We start from the raw sequence: 24,551 nt of genomic DNA on the forward strand, positions 1-24,551 counted from the left end.
TGTGCAATCGTCAAAAGGCAATGTGCAATGAATTTCTGTGATCCTGTTTTTAAAGACAACTTCAATTTTTAGTACGAAGCAGTTATCCAGTAATTCTCTGCTTTTGACAATGAACTGATTCAAACTGATTTTGAAAGTTATGTTTTTTTTGACATAAAAAAAACTATGTTTGACCTCTTAAACTCAGAAGCAAGTAAAAGACCTGAAAATTAATTTATTGATTCTGTTCTTTTATTGGTAGTCTAATGCACACATACAGCCACATTCTTACAAAAGTCCATTTGTGATTGGCTCATCAGGCTGGATGACATTTTTCTCTCCAGGAAGCTGCAACCTCAGGGAGCACAGCTGGCCTCTTAAACTCAGAAGCAAGTAAAAGACCTGAAAATTAATCTATGAAGACATTCTCCTCATCCAGTCAGTGGCAGATTGAATGGCACTGATCCAATCAGTGAATCAACCATACTGAAAACAACCAGTTCAGTATGGTTGTGTTTTTATATTTGTGCTCCAGATGTTTTGTGGTCTAGCTTTTGCTCCTGCCAACCTTTGACTTGTTTCTCTCCCATGCCTTGATGTGCTCAGCATCACTCAAGGATTTCATTTTGGAGCCTAATGTCCAGTTTGATTCTGATGCTCTCAAACATGGGAAACCATTTAATGACTAGAGCTATAAAAACTAATAAATGCTTTCCCTTATTCACAGAACAGTATTCAGGACAGACAACATCTGTGTTTAGATTCTCTGTCAGCTGAGCAAACCATTGAACTGTAGAACTATAAGAATAATAGGTTAAAAAAACATGACACATACAAGTTCTAGATCAAAGTAGTTTTGATTCTTATGACAAAGCAGTTTTTTGTTGTAAGAAATTGAGGACATAACAAAGTTTTCCTTTTATTATCCCTCCTGAACTGTCCTTGTTCTTCCAAACTTGGCGGATGTTTGCCTTAGACATTATACCTCAAAATTATGCTGTCTCTAAACTTTACAGAGACCGTAAGTTATTAATTAAAGCTCACCCTGTCAGAAGCTTAATTAATATTTTGTATGTTCATCTCTAGCCATAAAATATTTGCTCAAGTAGTGTTTTTGTTGTATTTTGGCCATCATTTCTTTCTCTAAGTAATCGTTGATCACTAAACCATGGTGCGATGTTGAAAAAATATGATCGTTAAGTATTTATTCGACTGCAAATGAATCCTATTTTTGATCGTTACAAAATATGTATTTGAAATATGTGATAACTTCTTAATTACAAAATAAATAATTTTTCAGACTAATTGTTAATTGTAATTTTGTATCAATTCTGCTATGTTCTGTGCATTTTAACATGGTAAATTAAACCTACCTTGACTTGTTTTTTTGGATTAAGTTGTAACTTGCAATTTTTCTGATTTAATTATCATGACTTTCAGTTAAACATGGGCAACAACAAAATCAGTCAAAGGTCTTGGCAGGACAAAGTCAGCAGGAATAAGCCAACAGCCGACTTCTACGGGTCTCCTAATCCTGAGGTCAACAGCTGTGGAACTGAAAAAAGAGGAAAAAGATCTTTAAACTGCTGTATTTTTCTCTTGTAAAAATGTGTTAATCAAAAGGCAAAAAGTACCGCTGAGCATCAGTCTCTCCTTTTGCTGTCTTCACTTTAGTGTGAGCATCTTGATGAACCTCTTCATACTGCACACGATTTAAAGCTGTACACAAAAACCAACAAGAAAACATTTACAAAACAAAACATCCACAGCCAACAGTGTGCACTGCCTAAATGGTACTTAAGCAAATTCAAAGAAAGCTTCAAGTAAGACAAATTGATAAACTACAACAGAAATGTCTCTCACCTAAAAGTCCTTCAGTGTCGCCAGCAGATGGCAGCTGTCTTAAAACAGGCCAAAGGAATTTCCTCCTATGCTTCTCATGGACTAAGATGACCAAACGCATGTCGCCATCTGTAACTTCTGTTTGCTTTTTACTCCTGTTCACTGTAAATCTAGAAAAACAGGCAAGAAATGGCTTTTGAGGGCAATTGGTTGCACTAAAATATAAGTGTGAAGGTGAATAAGGGCCTGATTGCCTAATAAGATCTTCATTTATTTAAAAAAAACAACTTGTAGCATTTTATGTCCACTTTGACTGTTATTTGGTACTTTGTGTTGGACTTTAACATAAAATTCTTATAAAATGCTTTAACGTTTGTTTGACGGCTCTAATGTGTCAAATTGTGAAACTTTAGACCAGCCTCAAGAGCAACTTTCAGATTACATTATTTGACATACAGTATTTATTTACTATGTTTTCTCTACTAGTCACATATATATTCTGCATCTTTGGATCTGCTTGATAAAAGCCTCTTCACATAAGAATGTATTTGGGGATCAGTAACAATATTGAATTTTTAAAAGCAAAGTCACCTTCCAGCTGTGACGTTTTCCGCTCTTGTGTAGTGAGTTATATTTTGTCCCTGTTGAAGGCTGATTCTCTCTGGTTCCACCTTTATATGGAAGTCAGCGCCGACGTGCATGACGATCTCATTGAAGCCACCATTTTTTATTGAGTCTAACACACCATTTATGTAAAGCTCTAAAGAGAAAAGAGGCAGCTCATCTCTATATTATTACTTAAATTAAAACATGAGACAGAGGAAATTCAGTATTTGTTTAGCTACATTCACTCTGCAGTTCTTCATGAAAATTCTGATTTTTATTTTGTTTTAAAGAAGCACCAAATGATACCTTAAATACCATTTTCTTGTAAAGGTTGGAAAACCTAACTAACAAAATACCTTCCTAACTACTTTAGCATTTATAAATCCTAAAGTAAAGCTTTTTGGATTGGTCTATCCAGGTAAAAAAACATCTGGTTTTATCAAACATTTCTTTTTCTATCTCCCAGTTGGAAGAGATGAATAAGTATTGATACGGACCTGTGCCGGGATGATGAAGAAGTTTAACAATTACAGCTCCGATAATGTCAAAGCAGAGTGGATAAGTGTCATTCACAGTTTTCATCAAAAATCTGTGAGAAACAGGAGCTAACAAGAAAATGGCAGGTGGTGAGATATTAAAAAAACATTTTTTTTATTTTCAGAAACATCCTAAATATCAAAAGATTCATGTTTGCAAATTTCCTATTCACTATTCAATTCATATTTAGTTTAGTCACACAACACAGAATTTACAACAAAAAATAATCACAGACTTGTCTAGAACACAGCATATCATTAAATAATATTTAAAATAAACTAAAATATTATAAAATAGCACAGCAACACAAAAACACAACACTTTCTCCTTAGTATGAATAAATATCTAGGTGTTTAGAAACAGTAAGTGACAACCTGCAACAGTCTGAACATCATCAAAATAAAATTATTTTATTATTAGTAAACTTTTAAGCCTTTTGTTCCGTTTTATTTTTGCTTAATTCAGTGTTTAGGTTGTGAAAGAAAACTTAGAATATACATACATACAAGCCGCTGCAAGCACACAATGACGTGCACAAAAATTAGTATACAGCAGCTAAGACATGTCTCTAAATTATTTATCAGCGAGGAAAGACTACAGGACTAAAACAAAAGGAATCCTGGTAGAAAACCAGCACGACAGTACCCTTAAACATGCAGCTGTATTTACATTGGACTGCTGTAGATCATAGTTTTAGATCCGGTGATGATCTATTATGTGATAAGGTATTATTGTTCATCTATTCCATTCACATGTGAAACCTGGGAATGACAGATTTATTTTTTATTCATCAATTTCTTGCCACGGAACATTAAAAATCCACATGTATACATGTGGATTTGGAATAAATTGTTAATTCACAGAATAAATAATTGTATATTTTTTTCCTCAAATGATATCAGGCTGTCAAATTTATAAATCAGTTCAGGGGAATTGGTAAAAGTTAAGGAGAAATGCTCTTTTAAACTGTAACTCAGTGGTTTAGTTTTGCTTTTAAAAACTTTCTGTTTAAAGTAACAGTAACTCAATGAAAACCTATGTTTAATAACAAATCACATACTTAAAACAATGTTTTCTATAATGTGGGGACATACTTTCAATTTGTAATTATAAATTATTTAAATCAACAAAGTCTTATTAATGATACTATAAGGGTAAAAGAATGGTGGAGGAGCTTACATCCATACGGTGGCCCTGGAATAACTGCATCTTTCCGCAGGATACGATCTAAAAAGAAGGAAAAAAAAAAATTCCATTAGACTTACAGAGCGCTTTATTAGGACAGTCAAAGACGCTGTACCATGAAATCAGTCATTGCACATTCATGAGATGGTGGTGGCAAGCTACTGGATTGTAGCCACAGCTGGCCTGGGGCAGTCGGACAGAGGAGAGGCTGCTATACAGCCACCATCGGTCCTTCTGTCCACCACCAGCAGGCAAGTTGGTTGAAGTGTCTTGCCCAAGGACACAATGACAGAGACAGACAGGGTGAGGGTCAAACCGGCAACCCACCAATTGCAAGACAAACTCCTACGTCCTTCATCGTTATCTGACAGTAAATCATACTACATCTTAACTCCGTCCAGATTACCATAAATTATTAGCAATTGCAAAATGTCAGATTTAATGACAGCAAAAGAATTTTAGATATGTTTCAAATGTTTTAGGTATAAAATCAATGCAAAAGAGATGATGAGCTCTACTGATTTGATATTAAAATTATTGATTTGGTTCTGATATTTTTGCTGCTTACTTAAAAAGACAGGTGCTGCTGTACGTAATCTTGGCAACTTTCTGATGCAGATCAAAGCTTCTCATCGGAGACCTGTGATAGACGTCTGAGGCAGTGGTTCTTCCCTCTCCTTCGGTTTGTGATGAATTTCTGAGCTCTCCCCCTCAGGCTTGGTGACCACCATGGATGTGAGCGGGGTGACAAAGCCGTACGTCAGGGACAACTCCAAAGCCTCTTTATTCACTTTTTCTTTCTCAGGTCCAGATAATAAAAGCCTGTGTATAACAATAATTTATTAATGTGCAGTGCTTACAAGTGGGTCAATAAACATGCTATCCTTGGATAAGGTGACCATAATAATAATACAAAACATGACCAAAGTTTCTAAAAGATCCAAAAAATTAACTGTGATTAACTGTAATAACAGGTGCGTCCATCTTCCTTATCCACCCATTATCCATTATCATAACTGGATGATGGGTAATCATTCGAATCATCCATCATCTTCTACTTGTCCTAGAATAATTTACAAATGTAACAATATCAAGAATTAACCCTCAAAGACATCCGTCTCACATTTACCTTTAAGTGCATCAAAGTATATCAATAATTTGCTTTCAGTTACATTAAAGAATTCAATATTTGGAAACACGGCTAGTCCTGACTATTTTGTATGGGTTGCAAGACTGTTAAATTCTCTAAACTGATACAATAATGAATATTAAGCTGCAAAGCAAAATGAAGAGAAGGTATCACATATACCACTTACTCTTTCTCTAAAAGCTGTTTAACTGTGAGGTAGGCCCAAACTCTCTGAAGAAGTCCATCACTGACCGAAGAATCCACAGAGCCGTTTGTGTTAGAAAATGTTACTTTTTGTTTGCTCTGTCAAAACCAGAAAAAATGTAAGATCACCATTTTCTTACTTAAATTTTATTGTTTTAAGTTACACAAATAAATCTTACTGAAATGGCCACAACTTGAGGAGTGAAGATTTCTACATTGTTGTCAATGATCTCACCGGCCACCACGATCTCAGAGCCGTTATAATACTGACTGAAGTTAGTCTTGGTTAGATTGGTTCCACCGACATAGATCATTGTGATATCTGTTAGGAGAGGAGTGGCCACTTCATCATAGAAACCCTGTCAATACATATTATAGAAACAATATGAATGCTTAGTACAGGCAACTGTTTGTTTTGGCAGAAAAGTTTAGAAAAAGTTAACAAAGCAAGAAACACAGTTCAATCTACCTTAAGCTGCAAGTCAGCATCAGAGTCTTCATAAATCCGTCTTGCTACTACCGTTGTTCTGCAGCGACATTTTCTCCAAGAACTCAAACTTAACGTCAAATCCAAAACCAAGACAGTAGAGAGGAAACTTTCCTGCAATCGCCTGTTTTACGTTGGACTGTATTGTGTCAAGATTTGTCACTCCTGCAACAACACACCACAATTTGATACACAGCAGACAACATAAAGAAACAAACAGTGCAATGAAATTCCTTTATCACAAAAATAGTGGAAAAAAACAGGAAACATTTTTATTTTCTCGGAAACTTCTTTGAGGCCCATATTTTCATAGTTTACTGTCATTTTGATTATTTAATCAGTTGCTTAAAGCAGCTCTAAAGAATGGATGCTATGGCAGGAAATGTCCTTAACCTGATGTTGGGTCTCCATCTGTGAGAAGTATAAGGATGGAAGCTGAGCCTTCTCTGGGATGTTCATTCAGGATACGGGCTCCTTCCAACACTGCTGCGTTGATGTCTGTATCTGAAAGAGAAACGCAGTGAAGTATTTCACTTCCATCCTGCTGCAATGTTTTCAGTTTAGTGAATAAATTCATCTCACTTCCTCTGTCTTCAATATTCCTCACAAACCCTCTCGCTCCCTCCAGATTTAGAGCAGTGGCTTGAACGAGTTCCCGTTTAAAGTGAATTATTTCCCCGTCAAAACTGATGAGACCAAAGAAGTCATCTTCTGCCAGGTCATTCAAAATATGGAGTAAAGCAGTTCGGGTCTGTGAAGATACAAAGCTTCAGGTTTACATTTAGGTTTAGTAAGACACCTTGACAGAGACATCATGCTAACTGTGCTTCATGTCAGTTTTCAAGTTGAGTTTAAGTGGTAATGCAAAATAAAGATTAATACAAAACACTTTACCGGCTCTAAATTATAAATACATCACCTGTGTAATTTTTCTGCCATGCATTGAGCCACTTCGATCGATAACAAAGAGAACATTCTTTGGTATTCGTGGAAGACTTGATGGAGCAAAGTGATGAATAAAGTACCCATCAGAAGTCTGGGGAAAGTAAGACCCAGGATTAATAAAAATGCACCAGTGAAAGGGATAACATATCTTAAAGTCCTCTATTTTAGGTTACACAGTCATGGTAAGACAGCATCTCACTATTGGGGAAAATCCTTCAAGACCTTGGATAGACTGCAACTAGCTGGAGAGATTATGCACTGATTCAAGTACCATGACTTCCTCTCTCATTCAAGAAATAATTTCCAAAAACATGTTCCCAACAAATCAATATGTACCTTAATGTCTCCAAATCCATTGTCTCTGTTGACATCGTAAGCTATAACCAGATCTCCATTCATCCCTTCTTCTCCACAGCTGTCACAATTTTTTTGTTGGTCCACTGTTGGATAGAAATGTACCCATGCCTGCAAAAGCAAGCCAGATTATACCATGTAGTGTTTGGGAGAGGTTACTTTGTTAGGTGACTTTTATGCAACCATTAGAACCAGCTGTACCTGTTTATCTGCATGTGTTTTAGTGATAGCATTAGCCAAGGCTTTGGTGCTCAGCCCTCCTTTCACATCAACAAAACTGACGCCAGGCTTTCTCGTGAATGTGCACATCAGCCTTATAGTTAGAAAATAAAACAAAGTGGTTAGAAACATTTAATGTAGAAACCTGTCAGCTAGCATCCTCTTAATGGTCGCTCAACAAACCTTGAAGTCTTCGACAGGCTTCATGGGTCGAGCATAGATCTGTAGCTCGTATTTGCCGTGGGTTCGCTTCAGCAGCTCCTCATAGGTGAGTTCAAAGGTGACCTTTTTGTGGGCCGCCACAGTTACAGAGGTTTTAAATTCCTCCATGGTTCTTCCAACAGAGCTGAAACAGAGAGACATTACCATTCGATTTATCATCACGTTAAGTTATTCATGCTGTACTGAACTATAAAATACAATATAAATTCCAGCACATCTTATGTAGGACCTGCAAGTAAATAAATAAACACTTTTACCGGACAATCCCAGCGCTTTCGCCACGGGACACAGCTCTAGTGTACTGCTCCTGAGCTTGCTCCTTAGTTTTCACAACTCCATCATACACTTGACCATCCATCATCCTACAACACAAACCATTGTTGAAAAGTAGCTTGAATACTCATTTTACTATGATTGTAAATATTCATAGTTGAGAACACAAATTTCTTACTGAGGTCAATGAGAATTAAAAGCATTATTATTGTTAGAAGCACAGAAAATTTACATAAAAATGCATTTTTGGTAGAGGTTTTTACTTTCTTTAAATTTAAAACTATATAAATGCCCCCAGTATTTGGTGTAATTGCCTTTGAACGAGTATGACTTTGGTCAAACAATTTGGGTATTCCAACACAAGTTTCACAATAGTTTACTGTAATTTTGGCCCATTCGTCTTGGAAGACCAGGTGAAACTGAGTCAGATGTGTAGCCTGCCTTGTTCACACACATTTTTCAGCAGTAACTCAAAATTATCGATAGGACTCACATCAGGGCTTCATGATGGCCTAAAATAGAAAACTGGTGGTCCTGAAGCCACTTTGTACCTAATTTGTTGCCATTCTTTGGATGATTATAAAAGTGTAAACCCAATTTATAGCTTAGATAAAGACCAATTTCTTGGGCCACATCATATCAACACGTTGAGGATTGAAACCTTAGAGGATTATAGGTGTTCCTTTTATCCATTATCCATATGCAATTACTGCAGTGTTATTGTCAAATTTCTAGTTATATACATATAGCAGCCTTTGTGGTCTATGGTCATGTTCTGCTATGAGACAAAGACTGGTCCCAAAGATAAGGAAACATTGTTCCAGGGGGTTTCACAGAGTTTGAATTCACTCAGCCTCTGCCCTACATTTGCTTAGCATGTATACAATAAAGAACAGTTTCTGTGTCTGTCAGAGAGTGCTGCTTGACAGCAAGCAAGCAATAAATCTAAATAGACTAATTCTTGGGATTTTTGCCATGGTGATTCTTTTTGGCGATAAATGTTTCTAACAGTCGCACAAGGAAGCCGTGTGTTTGAGAAGTTGCCTCATCCATGTGTGCCTTTGATTATCTCAAACATATAACATCATCTGGGCTAGATGTTCAAAATGATTCAAATCTTGCAATCTTTGAAGAAAGCAGGACATTATATGAATAAATATTAGTGGACAGACATTACTTTGGCAATCATCACTGATTCAACACTTAAGTTTTGTCAGATTTAGTTTCAGACTATGAGGTGAAAAAAGGTTATTTTGCTTCTTCTAATGTGTCTTTAAGGTTTGATTTGAGCATTTGGTGTTTTTCCACACTCACATTCTGAACCTACTGATGAAGGCATTCTTGGGAATCTGAACATGGAATTCAATTTCTTTTGGTTCATTCATACGGTTGGCCACACGGCTTGTGATGACGGTGGTGGCATATCGGCTGGTCACAGTGGAGTTGATGTGAAAGCTGTAAATGTCCCAGTCATCCTGTGCAAACACAGATTTTGAAACAAGTTGAGACGTTGACCCCAGTGGTTGACAGAACCAAAGATCAGAAAAACAATGTTTTTTAGGGTGGTGAAATGTCACTGGTGTACCTGTAGAGAACACCTACTTTTTATCCTTTTGTTCACATTTTCAATATTGCTTTTCACAATGTGAAAATTTCAAAACAGAACTGATCAGCTTTAAAATTTTGAATCTAAGAAGAGGAACAATAACTGTCTCAATGGGCACATGATTAATTTTTCACTCTGTTGCTATAGATAATTTATCAAGCATGAAGTGAGCAGATCTATTTTCTATATCACACTCGAATTAGATGTCAACATTTAAAACAACACGATTGTCGTACATGTTTATTTTCTTATTAGATATTCCATTCAGTTTCCCTTTTATATTTTTGTTTTAGCTTCATATTTCTGAAGAACTAACCCAAAACTAAGTCTGAATCAAACTAATAATTAAGCCTCACACTAGACATTCAGGTTGGATTCATTCGTATTGCAAGAAGACTTTGACCTCATGAGAAATTAGATCCCTAGACAGATCATGCACAAAAAAAGATAAATTTAAAACATCCTTTAGATTGCAGACGGCAAATCAATTGACATGTTTTTACACACTTAGTGTGTTCCAGATGAAAGGAAGATCCTTTATAGTCTCAATACAGAATAAAGTAACTATTAAAGATATTTAAATAAAGATGTTTATTCTGTTTTCCTGTTGTTGTAAGACAGTACCTTGTTTGGTAGTGACGCAGTCAAAGCCAGCAGAAGCCCAAAGACAGTAAGCAGCACCGAGGCTCTCCCCATGACGACTCGGAGCAGGTTTGATTCTATGAACCTAAAACGGTTTTTCAAGCTACAGCAAAGTCATTGTTTGTGTGTTGTTTTGAGCCCACTGTCTTGTATACATTGCAAAATCAAACACTCCCACACACCGATCCACTCCCTCTGCACGTAAACCGAACTTTAGTGTTACTCAGTGGCAAATATGGCCTTTGCTATTGACAAGAATGTCCAGCTTCTGCACTTTGTCACAGTTTTCTCACGTCAATTTTTGCATCAGAAAGAAAACGCCATTTTAAAAAATAACAGATTTCTGAAAAGATATTGTGCTGTCAAGGAAAAATGTATTGTTGACTTTTTGAAGTATGTACAGCTTTTTTTGGAATACTAATTTGACAAACAAGGTTGGCAGGGAGTTGGGACAAGTGGTGACAGCAGGCAAAAGCAATAATACACCTAGATTTAAATGCAAGCATTAAAGAGATTAAAGACACAAGGGTCAGTGTAAAGCACAAAAGAAAGACTGCATAGGAGACCCACCCACTCCCTAACAAATAAGAAATAAACATTCAGGAATCTCTGCTTTAGAGACCAAAAGCTAAGAAATACTGTTATGCCGCTCACCAGGAATTGTGTCATTTATTTTATTGGAAAGCATAAACACGGATGAAATTACAATTGAACTACGTAGAGTGTGTCTGGGGTCTGTGTTTAATCAATGTAAGGAACATTAATTAGTTTCTATTCGACTGCAAATGAATCCTATTTTTGATCGTTACAAAATATGTATTTGAAATATGTGATAAGATAACCTCTAAATTACAAAGAAATCCTTTTTCAGACTAATTGTTAATTGTAATTTTGTATCAATTCTGCTATGTTCTGTGCATTTTAACATGGTAAATTAAACCTACCTTGACTTGTTTTTTTGGATTAAGTTGTAACTTGCAATTTTTCTGATTTAATTATCATGACTTTCAGTTAAACATGGGCAACAAGAAAATCAGTCAAAGGTCTTGGCAGGACAAAGTCAGCAGGAATAAGCCAACAGCCGACTTCTACGGGTCTCCTAATCCTGAGGTCAACAGCTGTGGAACTGAAAAAAGAGGAAAAAGATCTTTAAACTGCTGTATTTTTCTCTTGCAAACATGTGTTAATCAAAAGGCAAAAAGTACCGCTGAGCATCAGTCTCTCCTTTTGCTGTCTTCACTTTAGTGTGAGCATCTTGATGAACCTCTTCATACTGCACACGATTTAAAGCTGTACACAAAAACCAACAAGAAAACATTTACAAAACAATACATCCACAGCCAACAGTGTGCACTGCCTAAATGGTACTTAAGCAAATGCAAAAAAAGCTTCAAGTAAGACAAATTGATAAACTACAACAGAAATGTCTCTCACCTAAAAGTCCTTCAGTGTCGCCAGCAGATGGCAGCTGTCTTAATACAGGCCAAAGGAATTTCCTCCTATGCTTCTCATGGACTAAGATGACCAAACGCATGTCGCCATCTGTAACTTCTGTTTGCTTTTTAATCCTGTTCACTGTAAATCTAGAAAAACAGGCAAGAAATGGCTTTTGAGGGCAATTGGTTGCACTAAAATATAAGTGTGAAGATGAGTAAGGGCCTGATTGCCTAATTAGATCTTCATTTATTTAAAAAAAAACAACTTGTAGCATTTTATGTCCACTTTTACAGTTATTTGGTACTTTGAGTTGGACTTTCACATAAAATTCGTATAAAATGCTTTAACGTTTGTTTGACGGCTCTAATGTGTCAAATTGTGAAACTTTAGACCAGCCTCAAGAGCAACTTTCAGATTACATTATTTGACATACAGTATTTACTTACTATGTTTTGTCTACTAATCACATATATATTCTGCATCTTTGGATCTGCTTGATAAAAGCCTCTTCACATAAGAATGTATTTTGGGGATCAGTAACAATATTGAATTTTTAAGAGCAAAGTCACCTTCCAGCTGTGACGTTTTCCGCTCTTGTGTAGTGAGTTATATTTTGTCCCTGTTGAAGGCTGATTCTCTCTGGTTCCACCTTTATATGGAAGTCAGCGCCGACGTGGATGACGATCTCTTTGAAGCCACCATTTTTTATTGAGTCCAACTCACCATTTATGTAAAGCTCTAAAGAGAAAAGAGGCAGCTCATCTCTATGTTATTACTTAAATTAAAACACGAGACAGAGGAAACTCAGAATCTGTTTAGCTACATTCACACTGCAGTTCTTCATAAAAATTCTGATTTTTGTTTTAAAGAAGCACCAAATGATACCTTAAATACCATTTTCTTGTAAAGGTTGGAAAACCTAACTAACAAAATACCTTCCTAACTACTTTAGCATTTATAAATCCTAAAGTAAAGCTTTTTGGATTGGTCTATCCAGGTAAAAAAAAACATCTGGTTTTATCAAACATTTCTTTTTCTATCTCCCAGTTGGAAGAGATGAATAAGTATTGATACGGACCTGTGCCGGGATGATGAAGAAGTTTAACAATTACAGCTCCAATAATGTCAAAGCAGAGTGGATGAGTGTCATTCACAGTTTTCATCAAAAATCTGTGAGAAACAGGAGCTAACAAGAAAATGGCAGGTGGTGAGATATTAAAAAAACATTTTTTTTTATTTCCAGAAACATCCTAAATATCAAAAGATTCATGTTTGCAAATTTCCTAATCACTATTCAATTCATATTTAGTTTAGTCCCACAACACAGAATTTACAACAAAAAATAATCACAGACTTGTCTAGAACACAGCATATCATTAAATAATATTTAAAATAAACTAAAATATTATAAAATAGCACAGCAACACAAAAACACAACATTTCTCCTTAGTATGAATAAATATCTAGGTGTTTAGAAACAGTAAGTGACAACCTGCAACGTCTGAACATCATCAAAATAAAATTATTTTATTATTAGTAAACTTTTAACTTTTATGCCTTTTGTTCCGTTTTATTTTTGCTTAATTCAGTGTTTAGGTTGTGAAAGAAAACTTAGAATATACATACATACAAGCCGCTGCAAGCACACAATGACGTGCACAAAAATTAGTATACAGCAGCTAAGACATGTCTCTAAATTATTTATCAGCGAGGAAAGACTACAGGACTAAAACAAAAGGAATCCTGGTAGAAAACCAGCACGACAGTACCCTTAAACATGCAGCTGTATTTACATTGGACTGCTGTAGATCATAGTTTTAGATCCGGTGATGATCTATTATGTGATAAGGTATTATTGTTCATCTATTCCATTCACATGTGAAACGTGGGAATGACAGGTTTATTTTTTATTTATCAATTTCTTGCCACGAAACATTAAAAATCCACATGTATACATGTGGATTTGGAATAAATTGTTAATTCACAGAATAAATAATTGTATATTTTTTTCCTCAAATGATATCAGGCTGTCAAATTTATAAATCAGTTCAGGGGAATTGGTAAAAGTTAAGGAGAAATGCTCTTTTAAACTGTAACTCAGTGGTTTAGTTTTGTTTTTAAAAACTTTCTGTTTAAAGTAACAGTAACTCAATGAAAACCTATGTTTAATAACAAATCACATACTTAAAACAATGTTTTCTATAATGTGGGGACATACTTTTAATTTGTAATTATGAATTATCTAAATTGTGGGAATGACAGGTTTATTTTTTATTTATCAATTTCTTGCCACGAAACATTCCAAATCCACATGCATACATGTAGTGTCTCACTTCCGGTCTGATACTTGGTTTTTACATGTGAATTTTCTGTCAGCGTAATCTAAGATCCTCCTTCCCCCTCACTCACACACACACACACCCACACACACACACACACACCCCCCCACACACACACACACACACCCACACACACACCTGACATTCTGTAAATAGCAGCAGATTAATTAATGTCCATCTGTTCAAGACAGGATTGATGCTGTATTCTAGTCTTTCAGTGTTTGAATATTTTCACCCCCTCACTTCTTCTCCTTCTTCTCTGCTCTTTATTTACATTGTTTTTAGTTTAAGTTTTACAGCTTAAAACAGTTTCTAGATTATATTTCTGCTGCAGAAAGCCAGCAGTAAAAAAAAAAAAATTAACTTGCTAAATTGTTACTGTGCATTGTTATAAAATGTTTTCTTTTAAAAACTAAAGTAAGAAAAGAAAATAATGTCAAAAATAATTGTAAAAAGAGTAGATGTACTTTACCAAGTGGAGGGTATCTGTAACGTCTTGTAGAAGAATCACCATCTGTGAACCAAATGTTCATAAAGTTATTCAGCTGTTCTGGTATAATAAAGCTTCAGTGTAAAGAGAACTAGAATATTTTCTATATATTTTATGAACACTGAAGATACAGCAAAGAAAATAACAGTAATATGAACCTCTGTTGACTCTGTAGAAATAAAATCTCTGTTCACTTCACAAATGAATAGTCTCAGTGAGAAAAAAAGAAAAAAAATCTTACACACTTCTTAGTGATTAATGAGGAGAATTATATTGAGAGGGCCAGGTTTCGTAAGCAGCGTAAGAGTACATATCATTGACTTAATGATAAAAATTGTCAAAATCAAATGGGTAAACTCACTGATGTTTTAAATCAGATCAAACATCTAATGTTTTAGGTTAGTTAGGATTTCCAAAACTATTAAATCACAGAATAAATAACTGTATATTTTTTTCCTCAAATGATATCAGGCTGTCAAATTTATAAATCAGTTTAGGGGAATTGGTATAAGTTAAGGAGAAATGCTCTTTTAAACTGTATCTCAGTGGTTTAGTTTAGCTTTGTAAAACTTTCTGTTTAAAGTAACAGTAACTCAATGAAAACCTATGTTTAATAACATATCACATACTTAAAACAATGTTTTCTATAATGTGGGGACATACTTTCAATTTGTAATTATAAATTGATTAAATCAGCAAAGTCATACTGATGATACTATAAGGGTAAAAAAAAGAGGAGGAGCTTACATACAAACGGTTTCCATTCAAACGGTGTCCCTGTCCGAGGCCCTAAGAAGAAGAAAGAAAATTAAAGCTGCGAGCAGCCTCATACGGCCCTCGCAGTTCAGCGCCACTCCGGCCTAATGGCCACCGCGGGGTTTCCAGTACCGCCACCCGCTCGCCACCGCAGAAGCTGTCACGAATTTTCCCACCAGTCCATCAGGCGATACACATGAATGTGTTCGGCAACGCTCCCCGACGACTCACAAAAACTCTGGTGCAGATTGTTCGATGTAGCAAGGAGATGCAGCGGATATATTAACTTAGGGGGCTCAGTGGAGTCAAATTACATTTCAATGCTGTTGGGCTCTTTAGAGGTGAACAAAGGTCTTACATATCGAGTTTGGTGCCAATCGGATCATCCATGTGTGATTTAAAGACAATGGCATGAATATGGCGAGGGACTGATATTCGCCATTTGGCCACACCCACACGGTTCAACCAGCAGCGAGCATTGGCAGAGTTAATCATCTTATCATTTTAAGTCAGTTTACGCATGATTAAACCCATATAAATAACAGAGAAAATGTCAGACATACTGCAGGAAAACCAGGTGACTTCCTGTTTGAAATGGGCGTGGCTAAGGTGATGTCATCAATTGAACATGACAATGTGATCAGGACTAGTCTGCAGTGAGACATATGAAGTCTGATGCAGCTGTGATCTTGTATGTATAAGTTATTGAACCTTGATGTTTCCTGGCGAATAGTCAAAGTTTGACACTAAGCCACGCCCACATACTTTGATGTACGAGAAATCCTCTGATAACTTTTGACCTTTGATCCCTCAAGTGTCTGCTGAGTGATTCTCAAGTGTGTATGTGAAAAACTGTAGGAGGAGTTTGATCAGATACGACGTCTATAAAAAAGAGAAAATTACGGATTTGATCCAAAATGGCCAACTTCCTGTGATACTTGCGCTATGACATTAATTGTAATTTCTGAGCGTCTTGGTGAGCTCTACAAGTGTACCAAATTTCATGTCTCTACGATGAAGTAAGGGAATAGGGTCTTTTGAAAGTTGACAGGTGGCGCCGTTGAGCCGTTTCTTTTGCAATTTTTGCGACGACCTTAAAATACATTAATTTTAAACAGGCTGTATGCGTCCGCCAAGTTTGGTGATTTTTTGAATATGATAAAGCCCCCAAAAAGCCCCTTCTTTCGGAGGGAGAATCGTAAAAATAAGAAGAAACAGTATGGAAACAATAGGCCTTCGCAGCGCCTTGCTGCTCAGGCCTAAAAAATTACATTACACTGCCACCATTGGTCCTTCTGTCCACCACCAGCAGGCAAGTTGGTTGAAGTGTCTTGCCCAAGGACACAATGACAGAGACGGACAGGGTGAGGGTCAAACCAGCAACCCACCAATTGCAAGACAAACTCCTACGTCCTTCATCGTTATCTGACAGTAAATCATACTACATCTTAACTCCGTCCAGATTACCATAAATTATTAGCAATTGCAAAATGTCAGATTTAATGACAGCAAAAGTATTTTAGATATGTTTCAAATGTTTTAGGTATAAAATCAATGCATAATAGATGATGAGCTCTACTGATTTGATTTTAAAATTATTGATTTGGGTCTGATATTTTTGCTGCTTACTTAATGAGGCAGATCCTCCCGAAAACGACTTGATAAATCTCCGACGCTGATCATAGCTCCTCATCGGAGACCTGTGAAGAGTCTGAGGCAGTGGTTCTTCCCTCTCCTTTGGTTTGTGATGAATTTCTGAGCTCTCCCCCTCAGGCTTGGTGACCACCATGGATGTGAGCGGGGTGACAAAGCCGTACGTCAGGGACAACTCCAAAGCCTCTTTATTCACTTTTTCTTTCTCAGGTCCAGATAATAAAAGCCTGTGTATAACAATAATTTATTAATGTGCAGTGCTTACAAGTGGGCCAATAAACATGCTATCCATGGATAGTGACCATAATAATAATACAAAACATGACCAAAGTTTCTAAAAGATCCAAAAAATTAACTGTGATCAGCTGTAATAACAGCTGCGTCCATCTTCCTTATCCACCCATTATCCATCATCATTACTGGATGATGGGTAATCATTCAATCATCCATCATCTTCTACTTGTCCTAGAATAATTTACAAATGTAACAATATCAAGAATTAACCCTCAAAGACATCCGTCTCACATTTACCTTTAAGTGCATCAAAGTATATCAATAATTTGCTTTCAGTTACATTAAAGAATTCAATATTTGGAAACACGGCTAGTCCTGACAATTTTGTATGGGTTGCAAGACTGTTAAATTCTCTAAACTGATACAATAATGAATATTAAGCTGCAAAGCAAAATGAAGAGAAGGTATCACATATACCACTTACTCTTTCTCTAAAAGCTGTTTAACTGTGAGGTAGGCCCAAACTCTCTGAAGAAGTCCATCACTGACCGAAGAATCCACAGAGCCGTTTGTGTTAGAAAATGTTACTTTTTGTTTGCTCTGTCAAAACCAGAAAAAATGTAAGATCACCATTTTCTTACTTAAATTTTATTGTTTTAAGTTACACAAATAAATCTTACTGAAATGGCCACAACTTGAGGAGTGAAGATTTCTACATTGTTGTCAATGATCTCACCGGCCACCACGATCTCAGAGCCGTTATAATACTGACTGAAGTTAGTCTTGGTTAGATTGGTTCCACCGACATAGATCATTGTGATATCTGTTAGGAGAGGAGTGGCCACTTCATCATAGAAACCCTGTCAATACATATTATAGAAACAATATGAATGCTTAATACAGGCAACTGTTTGTTTTGGCAGAAAAGTTTAGAAAAAGTTAACAAAGCAAGAAACACAGTTCAATCTACCTTAAGCTGCAAGTCAGCATCAGAGTCTTCATAAATCCGTCTTGCTACACCGTTGTTCTGCAGCGACATTTTCTCCAAGAACTCAAACTTAACGTCAAATCCAAAACCAAGACAGTAGAGAGGAAATTTTCCTGCAATCGCCTGTTTTACGTTGGACTGTATTGTGTCAAAATTTGTCACTCCTGCAACAACACACCACAATTTGATACACAGCAGACAACATAAAGAAACAAACAGTGCAATGAAATTCCTTTATAACAAAAATAGTGGAAAAAAACAGGAAACGTTTTTATTTTCTCGGAAACTTCTTTGAGGCCCATATTTTCATAGTTTACTGTCATTTTGAGTATTTAATCAGTTGCTTAAAGCAGCTCTAAAGAATGGATGCTATGGCAGGAAATGTCCTTAACCTGATGTTGGGTCTCCATCTGTGAGAAGTATAAGGATGGAAGCTGAGCCTTCTCTGGGATGTTCATTCAAGATACGGGCTCCTTCCAACACTGCTGCGTTGATGTCTGTACCTGAAAGAGAAACGCAGTGAAGTATTTCACTTCCATCCTGCTGCAATGTTTTCAGTTTAGTGAATAAATTCATCTCACTTCCTCTGTCTTCAATATTCCTCACAAACCCTCTCGCTCCCTCCAGATTTAGAGCAGTGGCTTGAACGAGTTCCCGTTTAAAGTGAATTATTTCCCCGTCAAAACTGATGAGACCAAAGAAGTCATCTTCTGCCAGGTCATTCAAAATACGGAGTAAAGCAGTTCGGGTCTGTGAAGATACAAAGCTTCAGGTTTACATTTAGGTTTAGTAAGACACCTTGACAGAGACATCATGCTAACTGTGCTTCATGTCAGTTTTCAAGTTGAGTTTAAGTGGTAATGCAAAATAAAGATTAATATAAAACACTTTACCTGCTCTAAATTATAAATACATCACCTGTGTAATTTTTCTGCCATGCATTGAGCCACTTCGGTCGATAACAAAGACAACATTCTTTGGTATTCGTGGAAGACTTGATGGAGCAAAGTGATGGATAAAGTACCCATCAGAAGTCTGGGGAAAGTAAGACCCAGGATTAATAAAAATGCACCAGTGAAAGGGATAAAATATCTTAAAGTCCTCTATTTTAGGTTACACAGTCATGGTAAGACAGCATCTCACTATTGGGGAAAATCCTTCAAGACCTTGGATAGACTGCAACTAGCTGGAGAGATTATGCACTGATTCAAGTACCATGACTTCCTCTCTCATTCAAGAAATAATTTCCAAAAACATGTTCCCAACAAATCAATATGTACCTTAATGTCTCCAAATCCATTGTCTCTGTTGACATCGTAAGCTATAACCAGATCTCCATTCATCCCTTCTTCTCCACAGCTGTCACAATTTTTTTGTTGGTCCACTGTTGGATAGAAATGTACCCATGCCTGCAAAAGCAAGCCAGATTATACCATGTAGTGTTTGGGAGAGGTTACTTTGTTAGGTGACTTTTATATAACCATTAGAACCAGCTGTACCTGTTTATCTGCATGTGTTTTAGTGATAGCATTAGCCAAGGCTTTGGTGCTCAGCCCTCCTTTCACATCAACAAAACTGACGCCGGCTTTCTCGTGAATGTGCACATCAGCCTTATAGTTAGAAAATAAAACAAAGTGGTTAGAAACATTTAATGTAGAAACCTGTCAGCTAGCATCCTCTTAATGGTCGCTCAACAAACCTTGAAGTCTTCGACAGGCTTCATGGGTCGAGCATAGATCTGCAGCTCGTATTTGCCGTGGGTTCGCTTCAGCAGCTCCTCATAGGTGAGTTCAAAGGTGACCTTTTTGTGGGCCGCCACAGTTACAGAGGTTTTAAATTCCTCCATGGTTCTTCCAACAGAGCTGAAACACAGAGACATTACCATTCGATTTATCATCACGTTAAGTTATTCATGCTGTACTGAACTATAAAATACAATATAAACTCCAGCACATCTTATGTAGGACCTGCAAGTAAATAAATAAACACTTTTACCGGACAATCCCAGCGCTTTGGCCACGGGACACAGCTCTAGTGTACTGCTCCTGAGCTTGCTCCTTAGTTTTCACAACTCCATCATACACTTGACCATCCATCATCCTACAACACAAACCATTGTTGAAAAGTAGCTTGAATACTCATTTTACTATGATTGTAAATATTCATAGTTGACGCCACACATTTCTTACTGAGGTCAATGAGAATTAAAAGCATTATTATTGTTAGAAGCACAGAAAATTTACATAAAAATGCATTTTTGGTAGAGGTTTTTACTTTCTTTAAATTTAAAACTATATAAATGCCCCCAGTAATTGGTGTAATTGCCTTTTAACGAGTATGACTTTGGTCAAACAATTTGGGTATTCCAACACAAGTTTCACAATAGTTTACTGTAATTTTGGCCCATTCGTCTTGGAAGACCAGGTGAAACTGAGTCAGATGTGTAGCCTGCCTTGTTCACACACATTTTTCAGTAGTAACTCAAAATTATCGATGGGACTCACATCAGGGCTTCATGATGGCCTAAAATAGAAAACTGGTGGTCCTGAAGCCACTTTGTACCTAATTTGTTGCCATTCTTTGGATGATTATGAAAGTGTAAACCCAATTTATAGCTGAGATAAAGACCAATTTCTTGGACCACATCATATCAACACGTTGAGGATTGAAACCTTAGCGGATTACAGGTGCTCCTTTTATCCATTATCCATATGCAATTACTGCAGTGTTATTGTCAAATTTCTAGTTATATACATATAGTAGCCTTTCTGTTATTGTCAAATTTCTAGTTATATACATATAGCAGCCTTTCTGTTATTGTCAAATTTCTAGTTATATACATATAGCAGCCTTTGTGGTCTGTGGTCATGTTCTGCTATGAGACAAAGACTGGTCCCAAAGATAAGGAAACATTGTTCCAGGGGGTTTCACAGAGTTTGAATTCACTCAGCCTCTGCCCTACATTTGTTTTGCAAGTGTTATATTTCTTCTCATAACTTAACTATATGAACTCAACAGAACCTCAGTGGAACGTGACTTAGTTTATTAAACATTTTTCCCAAGAACATAGTGAGATCAATGCGCTGATACCACATTTGGTATTCTTCCACATACAGTACAGACCAAAAGTTTGGACACACTTTCTCATTAAATTCAATGAGAAGGTGTGTCCAAACTTTTGGTCTGTACTGTAGTACACAAAATAGTGCCATTGAATAATGTATTGTTTTATCACATACTTAACAATTCCTCCCATCCAGCTCTGACGAACCAAAAATATATTTAGCTAAATGTTATAATCCAATAAACTTGCTCAAACAGAAACATGACAACTATTTAGATATCTGCAACACAAAAACAGGTTAGTTACTCTTAACATTTAAACTGCTCCTATATACATGAACAGGTAATCTACAAATTCAGTCTCTGAGGTGCTCTGCGATTTCTCTCAGGATAACGTCTACCTGTTTGACCAGAGTCTATGTTGCTCCGTGTGGAAGGTTCAGCTGTTGGCACACTGGTGGTTTCACATGAACTCTGAACCCCAGAAGATGTAGCAAAAGTGAACTCTTCTGAATCTCAAGATGTAGATGTGTCCTCAGGTTGCTCTAGACTTTTGTGGATCTCCACATCTAGAATCTGATCAACATGTCTACGCCAGACAGAGTTGTCTCCAACAATTTATGTTGTATGTCAGAGGTCCTGTCTTTGACAGAATTGTGCCAGACTGCCATTTCTGACTTGGGCATCTATAGTCCCTGGCGAGTAGTTTTTGTCCAATGTCAAAAGATCTGGTTTTGTTCCTTCTTGTTTCCACCAAGGAAGGCTGTTTGTCCTCAACATTCTTCCGAATGTCCGGTTTCAACAGATCCAAACGAGATCTCAGATTTCGTCCCATGAAGAGCATTGCAGGTGTTTGCCCAGTTGTTGCATGAACGGTGTTTCTGTAAGCCAGTAAGAAGTTGTCGATTTTCAATTCCAGAGGTCTCCCCTCTGTCCGGCTGGCTTTCATGGACCTCTTGAATGATTGGATGAACCGTTCAGCTTGTCCGTTCGTTGAACTGTGATAAGGAGCTGAAGTGATATGTCATACACCGTTGTTCTTAAGAAAACACTGGAACTCCTCTCCAGTAAACTGACGGCCATTGTCACTGACAAGCTGTTGAGGCAGACCTGTGCGGGCAAAAAGTGACCTAAGGGTGTTGATTGTGCTGGCTGTTGTTGCATGCTTTACAGGAAAAATTTCTGGCCACTTTGAGTGAGCATCAACCACAATCAGGAACATTTGGTCCATAAATGGTTCAGCATAGTCTATATGGATGCGGTGCCAGGGGGTGGATGGCCACTCCCACATGTGTACAGGTGCTGGCTGGGGCTGGTGCAGTGTCTGCTGGCAACCAGTGCAAGACTTAGCCATGTTCTCTATTTCACAGTCTATGCCTGGCCACCAAACATAGCTCCTAGCAAGGCTTTTCATCTTAACCACACCCAAATGTCCATTATATAGTGAATTCAGTACCCTTTTACGTAGTAGGGGTGGTATTATGACACGGGTTCCCCACATTACACATCCTTGGCAAACCGATAGCTGGTCTTTGCGGCTGGAGTACGCAGAGAACTGAGTGTCAATGTTTTTCTGAAGTCATCCTCTACTTTGTTAGCCAGCCAGTACTGTTCAACTCGCTCCACATATGTTGTCCAGTCCTCTGTGCCGTTTTCAAAAATGTTCATTTGTCCAACGCCTCCCGACATTTTCGTGTGATGTTCGTTACTCACTTTCTCTCTGTAGGTCGTTAGCTAGCTTCTCATAGCTTAACTATATGAACTCAACAGAACCTCAGTGGAACGTGACTTAGTTTATTAAACATTTTTCCCAAGAACATAGTGAGATCAATGCGCTGATACCACATTTGGTATTCTTCCGCATAGTACACAAAATAGTGCCATTGAATAATGTATTGTTTTATCACATACATAACAGCAAGTATACAATATAGAACAGTTTTCTGTGTCTGTCAGAGAGTGCTGCTTGAAGCAATAAATCTAAATAGACTAATTCTTGGGATTTTTGCCATGGTGATTCTTTTTGGCGAATAAATGTTTCTAACAGTCGCACAAGGAAGCCGTGTGTTTGAGAAGTTGCCTCATCCATGTGTGCCTTTGATTATCTCAAACATATAACATCATCTGGGCTAGATGTTCAAAATGATTCAAATCTTGCAATCTTTGAAGAAAGCAGGACATTCTATGAATAAATATTAGTGAACAGACATTACCTTGGCAATCCTCACTGATTCAACACTTAAGTTTTGTCAGATTTAGTTTCAGACTATGAGGTGAAAAAAGGTTATTTTGTTTCTTCTAATGTGTCTTTAAGGTTTGATTTGAGCATTTGGTGTTTTTCCACACTCACATTCTGAACCTACTGATGAAGGCATTCTTGGGAATCTGAACATGGAATTCAATTTCTTTTGGTTCATTCATACGGTTGGCCACACGGCTTGTGATGACGGTGGTGGCATATCGGCTGGTCACAGTGGAGTTGATGTGAAAGCTGTAAATGTCCCAGTCATCCTGTGCAAACACAGATTTTGAAACAAGTTGAGACGTTGACCCCAGTGGTTGACAGAACCAAAGATCAGAAAAACAATGTGTTTTAGGAAATAACTGTCTCAATGGGCACATGATTAATTATTCACTCTGTTGCTATAGATAATTTATCAAGCATGAAGTGAGCAGATCTATTTTCTATATCACACTCGAATTAGATGTCAACATTTAAAACAACACGATTGTCGTACATGTTTATTTTCTTATTAGATATTCCCTTCAGTTTCCCTTTTACATTTTCGTTTTAGCTTCATATTTCTGAAGAACTAACCCAAAACTAAGTCCGAATCAAACTAATAATTAAGCCTCACACTAGGCCTTCAGGCTGGATTATTCGTATTGCAAGAAGACTTTGACTTCATGAGAAATTAGATCCCTAGACAGATCATGCACAAAAAAAGAGATAAATTTAAAACATCCTTTAGATTGCAGACTGCAAATCATTTAACATGTTTTTACACACTTAGTGTGTTCCAGATGAAAGGAAGATCCTTTATAGTCTCATTACAGAATAAAGTAACTATTAAAGATATTTAAATAAATATGTTTATTCTGTTTTCCTGTTGTTGTAAGACAGTACCTTGTTTGGTAGTGATGCAGTCAAAGCCAGCAGAAGCCCAAAGACAGTAAGCAGCACCGAGGCTCTCCCCATGACGACTCGGAGCAGGTTTGATTCTATGAACCTAAAACGGGTTTTCAAGCTACAGCAAAGTCATTGTTTGTGGGTTGTTTTGAGCCCACTGTCTTGTATACATTGCAAAATCAAACACTCCCACACACCGATCCACTCCCTCTGCACGTAAACCGAACTTTA

The 24,551-nt window shown here is 37.0% G+C and overlaps 2 protein-coding genes across 3 annotated transcripts; both read right to left on the reverse strand.

Moving 5' to 3' along the window:
- Positions 1 to 209: 209 nt before the first annotated feature.
- LOC116709711 (inter-alpha-trypsin inhibitor heavy chain H3-like) lies at positions 210 to 24,502 on the reverse strand. Of its 2 annotated transcripts, none has more exons than XM_032548345.1 (20): positions 24,318 to 24,502; positions 23,541 to 23,701; positions 20,123 to 20,227; positions 19,827 to 19,989; positions 19,627 to 19,737; positions 19,408 to 19,536; positions 19,046 to 19,162; positions 18,709 to 18,877; positions 18,520 to 18,630; positions 18,110 to 18,291; positions 17,820 to 17,999; positions 17,624 to 17,739; positions 16,882 to 17,132; positions 15,244 to 15,285; positions 14,479 to 14,520; positions 2,925 to 3,032; positions 2,413 to 2,581; positions 1,843 to 1,991; positions 1,614 to 1,698; positions 210 to 1,534 (listed from the first exon to the last, which is right to left on the reverse strand). In XM_032548345.1, exons 1-20 carry the CDS (start codon positions 24,387 to 24,389, stop codon positions 1,420 to 1,422), a joined length of 2,577 nt encoding a protein of 858 aa, XP_032404236.1. In that variant the 5' UTR covers positions 24,390 to 24,502; the 3' UTR covers positions 210 to 1,419. The 2 variants fall into 2 exon arrangements, with proteins under 2 accessions (XP_032404236.1, XP_032404235.1); XM_032548344.1 differs by lacking the exons at positions 210 to 1,534; positions 1,614 to 1,698; positions 1,843 to 1,991; positions 2,413 to 2,581; positions 2,925 to 3,032 and adding exons at positions 11,081 to 11,356; positions 11,436 to 11,520; positions 11,665 to 11,813; positions 12,237 to 12,405; positions 12,746 to 12,853 and having other exon boundaries at positions 24,318 to 24,497.
- Positions 4,743 to 10,398, reverse strand: itih3b.2 (inter-alpha-trypsin inhibitor heavy chain 3b, tandem duplicate 2). The gene is given in 15 exon segments (XM_032548346.1): positions 4,743 to 4,971; positions 5,466 to 5,581; positions 5,662 to 5,841; positions 5,952 to 5,999; positions 6,001 to 6,134; positions 6,363 to 6,473; positions 6,552 to 6,720; positions 6,889 to 7,005; positions 7,251 to 7,379; positions 7,470 to 7,553; positions 7,555 to 7,581; positions 7,671 to 7,833; positions 7,967 to 8,071; positions 9,297 to 9,457; positions 10,213 to 10,398. Coding segments are annotated over 15 exon segments (1,809 nt in total). The 5' UTR covers positions 10,285 to 10,398; the 3' UTR covers positions 4,743 to 4,778.
- Positions 24,503 to 24,551: the final 49 nt, after the last annotated feature.

This window comes from Xiphophorus hellerii, chromosome 20, assembly GCF_003331165.1.
Source record: "Xiphophorus hellerii strain 12219 chromosome 20, Xiphophorus_hellerii-4.1, whole genome shotgun sequence".
NCBI lineage: Eukaryota > Metazoa > Chordata > Actinopteri > Cyprinodontiformes > Poeciliidae > Xiphophorus > Xiphophorus hellerii.